General features: G+C 36.1%; 1 protein-coding gene across 1 annotated transcript in view; it reads left to right on the top strand.

Annotated features, from left to right (window-relative positions):
* The window catches only part of PDS5A (PDS5, regulator of cohesion maintenance, homolog A (S. cerevisiae)), a 142,227-nt gene that overhangs the window by 83,945 nt on the left and 51,922 nt on the right, over positions 1-6,360 (top strand). The window contains exons 13-15 of the mRNA XM_006873223.1: positions 1,039-1,120; positions 2,592-2,640; positions 2,881-3,020. Coding sequence (XP_006873285.1) covers positions 1,039-1,120; positions 2,592-2,640; positions 2,881-3,020 — 271 coding nt within the window. The remainder of the gene's footprint in view (positions 1-1,038; positions 1,121-2,591; positions 2,641-2,880; positions 3,021-6,360) is intronic.

Here is a 6,360-nt window from a genome sequence, read left to right as displayed (position 1 = left end):
ACTGCCCTGCCTGGGCCAACCTCACAATTGTTGCCACACTTGAGCCCGAGCCCAGCAACGCTGCCACTTTGCCAATCCATCTCTCTGGGGGGTCTTCCTCTTTTTTTCTGACCCTGCACCTTTACTAAATATGATATACTTCTCCAGTGACTGGTCCCTCCTGACGATATGCCCAAAGTATGACAAACATGCTCTGGCCATTTTGGCTTCCAAGGAGCACTCTGACTGTACTTCTTACAACACAGATTTGTTTGTTCTGGGAGTTAGGACCTCAGCTATCATGTGTGCACACAGGCATGTGTGTATGGCTTTTAATTTTCATATAATTTTGAAAAGTTGCAAAAAGAGTAAAACCATTGCCATGCATATAAGGTGATGGAAAATACCATGACTTGAAACAAATGCACCTAAGTCCTCAAAATGACATCTTGCTTTTAACATATTTTAAAGAGGTGTTTTGTAGAAGATTTGCCCAGTGCCTTATATTTGATTTCTTGACTACTGCTACCATGGGTGTTGGTTATGAATCCAAGTATAAAATGGAATCCATGGCAACTTCAAACCCCTAGTTCTAAGTTTTGATTGCCATTTATATTTCAGAATATTAGGAAAGAATCTCTTTCACTGCCACTGAGTGAATTCCAACTCATAGCAAACCTCATATTTCTCCTGCAGAGTGGCTGGTGGGTTTGAACTGCTGACCTAGCTTGTTTTACAACGCCATCAAGCTCAGTGTAGTTTCTCAGGAGTGTTGTGGATACCTGAAAGTGTAGAGGGAACTTGTGAGAAGTGTTAAGAAAATCTACTGTCATGGGGAGAAGAGTAGAGTACACATACTCATTTAAATTTAACATTTTAAATCTATATTATTAAAAATTTCTCAAATGGTAAATGAGTAAATTTTCTAGTGCTTAAAATTTTAGAAAGTTGTAGACGAGTGATATTATATAAGGCTCTCATACAACAAGAAAGACAGTACAGTTGAATAATAGTATTGTTACATAAGGTGTTTTTCCATGTTTATAACTTTATTCACAGAGCTCTTAATGAAATGTGGAAGTGTCAGAACATGCTTAGGAGTCACGTACGTGAACTACTGGATTTGCACAAGCAGCCTACAGTAGGTTCATGATTTGTTTAAATCCATAGTTTATTATAGTGATTGATCGATGTTTCTGTAGTTTTGTAAGTGAACTGTATCTTAGATATGTTACTTTTCTAAATATTAAACATACTTCTAGAGTAACTTTCCATTTTAACTGAATATAGCAAAGTCTTATTTTGTGGTATGGGCAAAGAAACGTTTTCTGTTTTTTTACCACCTTTGGACATTGTGTTTATACCATTTATTAATTTTCAATTAATTCTAATCCTTAAGGTGAATGTTACTGTTGTTGTTGTTGTTGTGTGCTGTGGAGTTGGTTCCAGCTCATAGCGACCCTGTACAGGGTTTCTGAAGCTGTAAATCTTTACGGGAGCAGAAAGCCTCATCTTTATCCCGTAGAACAGCTGGTAGTTTTGAACTGCTGGACTGTGAGATTAGCAGCCCAATTCGTAACCACTATACTAACAGAGCTCCTTTGAATGTTACTAGAAGTCCTGTTTATTTTCAATGCATGATCCTTGGTCTTTCATTGCAGAATCAATGTCTCACTTGGGTTTCAGTTCTGTTTGTCTGTCTGTGTTAACAAAGATGTTCTGTCCAAAGTTTGCTAGGCAGAGAGAATTTGAATGATTTTCTCAATATACTTATGAAATTCATTTGAACTTATGTTTAACCAGGGGCCCATAGACAAACTCCTAAAGGGATCAAGGACAAAAGAACAGGAATTGACAAACTCTTTTTATAAAGGACTGTTGTTGTTAAGTGCCATCGAGTCAATTCCAGCCTATAGTGACCCTGTATAGGGTTTCCGAGGAGCAACTGGTGAGCTTGAACTGCTTAACTTGCAGTTGAAACAGCTTTGTAGTATGGCGCATTAACCCACAGTGCCATACCAGGACTCATAAAGAATGGGTAAACATGAGTAGCCATGGTACTGTAGTTTACCAACTCCAGATTCAAATAACTTAAAATTTCAAACAAATGATAAAGTAATACTTAATTGCAGTGAAAGAAAGGGAAGTACTATTTGGAGAGGAGTTTATCCTGAAGATACTTAAACAGGCCAAAAATAGATAATGTAATTATTACAGAAAAAATTTTTTTGTTCTTCACATTCTAAAAAAGTTTCTGTGGTGTGTAGTTTGATACTTGCTTGTATTATCTTCTGACAAGATAACTTCCCTATGAATATTATGTACTATTTTAACATTTTCATACTCTCCTACTAGCTAGCATCTTTCTATTTGTCTTAATAGCTGTTGCTATTTGTATTAATAGTTATTAATATTAAATGTTGTTATTAGTATTTAATAACTATTGTAATTCTTTGCTATTAGCCTTGTGTGTAGAAATGATTTGGTATTGTCCAGTGAATGGATTGTGATGAATTGATATTTACTTTATGGAAAAGGTACAATAATGTTGGTTTTTCTTACAGAAATTTGTTAACTCCTATATCTACTCTTTTTATTTATTTTCATTTCAGTCAGAGGCTAACTGTTCTGCCATGTTTGGAAAACTGATGACCATAGCAAGTGAGTATGTTAGTCACTCAGTAGAAGTGTATTATATTTGACCTCAAATCAGACAAATAATTTACCCAATGGTACTATCCGTTTAATACTAAGTAGGAGAAGATAATCCTTACCTTAACTTTATTTGTAAAAGCTAGTTAGGCTGATTTTCTTTCAATGGCTCAATATTAACTTTAAGGCTACTTGCTTTAAGTTTAGATTTGTTTTCTTTTAGTAATGTTAATTTTCTTAATTATGTAGAAAATCTGCCTGACCCAGGGAAAGCACAAGATTTTGTGAAGAAATTTAACCAGGTCCTTGGTGATGATGAGAAGCTGCGATCCCAATTAGAGTTATTAATCAGCCCAACCTGTTCTTGCAAACAGGCAGACATTTGTGTGGTCAGTAAATTATATTTTTATGTATGTCTTCCTTTATTATCTGTGGTGCTTCTAGCTCTCTTTCCTCCAGGAAAATGTTGAGGAGGTAGGGTGATGATTGGTCCTGGGAATTTGAGGAATACAGTGCATTGTATTTAGCAAACATTTCTTGAGTGAATTATAAGAATTTTTACAGGCTTATGCATGCGTTCATTTTCTCATATATGAATGTAGAAGTATCCCATATCAATAAGTCCACAATAGCAGCATACCCTTATTTGTGATTTCATTTATAGATAATATCATTCTTTTATAGACTTTTGATCTTATTCTAAGATTCCTTACTTTATAGAAAACCAGTCACTGACATTATCAGTGAACACTTTTTTTTTTTTTTTTTTATTCCATCAATATTATTTACTACCAGTTTGACTTTTTGTAAGTTATTAAACATTTCTGGGCCTTGTGTTCTTTATTTAACCAATATTATCAACTTCATAGGATATTTAAGAGAATAAGGTAAATGGATTCATTTTAATATAAATTGCCTAATACAGGAGTTCACACTGCCCTGTAGGATTTAAATCATAATAGTTTTTACGTTATTACATATATGTGACAAACATGCTTTGGATGAGGGCTATCAGGATGGATAAGAGAGAATTATTACAGTTATGTATGTTAAATTTTGCTCCAGAAAGGATGATGTTTCTGGATAGATATTAAAATCATAAGTAATAGGAACTATAATAAATAAATATATCAGCCATTCTTGATGGAGTATGATAAGGCTTTCTGCTTTTGTAAAGATTTATAGCTTCAGAAACCCTACACTGGTTCTCTGTGAGTTAGTATCAACTTTGTGGCAGTGATTTTGTCTTGGTTTATAGATACAGCATGGTCTGGTTAAGATCAAGAAGGTATTATTTTATTCAGTCTAGCATATAAGGACTCTTGTTGTTAAGTGCTGTCAAGCCCGTTCCAACTCATACTGAACCAATATAGGGTTTCTGAGGCTTTAAATCTTTGAGGGAACAGAAAGCCTTATCTTTTTCCCATGCAGCAGGTTGCTGGCTTGAACTACAGACCTTGTGGTTCACAGTCCAGTGCTTATCATGTGTAGCCAATATTTCCCCACAGGGTTCTATTGTTGTTAGGTGCCATTTGTAGGTACCAACTCATAACAACCTTATGCAGAAAAGAACGAAACACTGCCCAGTCCTGCACCAATCTCACAATTGTTACTGCACTTGAGCCCGTTGCTGCTGCCACTGTGACAGTCCCTCTTGTTGGGGGTCTTCCTCTTTTTTACTGACCCTCCACTTTGTCAAGCATGATGTCCTTTTCCAGGGAATGGTCCCTCTTGATAGTATGTCCGAAGTTGAAAGACAAAGTATGGCCATCCTGGCTTTTAAGGAACATCCTGGCTATGCTTATTCCAACACATATTGGTTTGTTCTTTTGACAGTACGAGGTACTTTTATTATTATTTTCCAGTACCATAACTCAAATGCATCAATTCTTTTACAGTCTTCCTTATTCCATGTATATGAGGCTGTAAAAAATAATCATGTTTTGGGTCAGGCACACCTTACACCTTAAACTGAAAGAGGTCTTGTGCAGCAGATTTGCCCACTGCAATACATCATTTGATATCTTGACTGCTGCTTTCATGAGGGTTGATGGTTGATCCGAGCAAAATGAAGCCTTTGACAACTTTAGTCTTCTCTCCATTTATCTTGATGCTATTTATCAGTCCAACTGTAAGGATTTTTGTTTTCTTTACAACCCATACAGAAGACTGTGGTCTTTGATCTTCATCAGTATTTTAAGTCTGTTTTCAGCAAACAAGGTTGTTCATCTGCTTATGGTAGGTTATTATGAGTCTTCCTCCAATCCTGATGCCACTTTTTTCTTCACGTAACCAAGTTTTCTTGGATTATTTGCTCAGTATACGGATTGAATAAGTTTGGTGAAAGAATACAACCCTGGTGCAAATTTTTCCTAATTTTAAACCATTCAGTATTCTCTTTTGTTTGTACATAGCCTCTTGGTCCATGTACAGGTTCCTCATGAGCACAGTTAAGTGTTCTGGAATATTCATTCTCAACAGTGTTATCCATAGCGTCTCATGATCCACACAATCGAAAGCCTTTGCATAGTCAGTAAAGCACAGGTAAACATTTTTCTAGTATTCTCAGGTTTCAGCCAAGATCCCTCTGTCATCAGCGGTGATATCCCTTACTTCATGTCCCAATCTGAATCTGACATAAACCTCTGGCAGCTCCCTGCCAATGTACTGCTGCAGTTGCTTTTGAATTATCTTTAGCAAATTTTTACTTGCGTGTGATATTAATGATACTGTCTTTTAATTTCTGCATTCCTATGGGTCATGTCTCTGGTGTAGGCACAAATATGGATCTCTTGCTATCAGTTGGTCAGGTAGCTGCCTTCCAAATTTCTTGGCATAGATAAGTGAGTGTTTTCAGTGCTGCCTCAGTTTATTTGAAAGATTTCAGTTTTTACTCTTATCAATTCCCAGAGCCTTGTTCTTTGCCAGTAACTTAAGTGCAACTTAGACTTCTTTGTTCATATGCTACCTCTTGAAATGGTTGAACATCCACCATTTCTTTTTGGTATGGTGACTCTATTCCTTCCATCTTCTTTTGATGCTTTCTGCATTATTCAGTATTTTGCCCATAGAATCCTTCGATATTGCAAGTTGAGGCTTTAATTTTTTTCTCCAATTCTTTCAACTTGTGAAATGCTGAGGATGTTCTTCCTTTTTGGTTTTCTAACTGTAAGGTTTACACATTTTTTAAATTATATTTGACTTTGTCTTCTCCAGCTGTCCTTTGAAATTTTCTGTTCAGCTCTTGTACCTCCTTACTTCTTCCATTTGCTTTAGCATCTCTACACTGGAGACCCAAGTTTTCAGTCTCTTCTGACATTTGTTTTGGTCTTTTCCTTCTCTTATCAGTGACCTTTTGCTGTCTTCCTGTATGATGTGCTTGATGTCATCTTAAACTCTTCTGGTCTTTGGTATTTCATGTCCGGTGCATCAAATCTGTTCTTAAGATGATCTCTGAATTCAGGTGGGCTATATTCAAGGTCATATTTTGGCTCTCATGGACTTGTTTTAAGTTTCTTATTTAAGTTTCTTCATATAAACAGTTGATGGTCTGTTGCATAGTCTGCACTGGTCTCATTTTGGCTGATATTGCGCTTTCCCACCAACTGTTTCCACCTATGTAGCCAGTTTGATTTCTGTGTATTCCATCTGGTGCGTCTATGTGTATAGTCATCTTTATGTTGTATTAAAAAGAATTTGCAAAAAAAAAAAATCATTTGCAACGAACAA

This window comes from Chrysochloris asiatica, unplaced genomic scaffold (assembly GCF_000296735.1).
Source record: "Chrysochloris asiatica unplaced genomic scaffold, ChrAsi1.0 scaffold00230, whole genome shotgun sequence".
Taxonomy (NCBI): domain Eukaryota; kingdom Metazoa; phylum Chordata; class Mammalia; order Afrosoricida; family Chrysochloridae; genus Chrysochloris; species Chrysochloris asiatica.
This window is presented reverse-complemented; position numbering and strand designations above follow the sequence as displayed.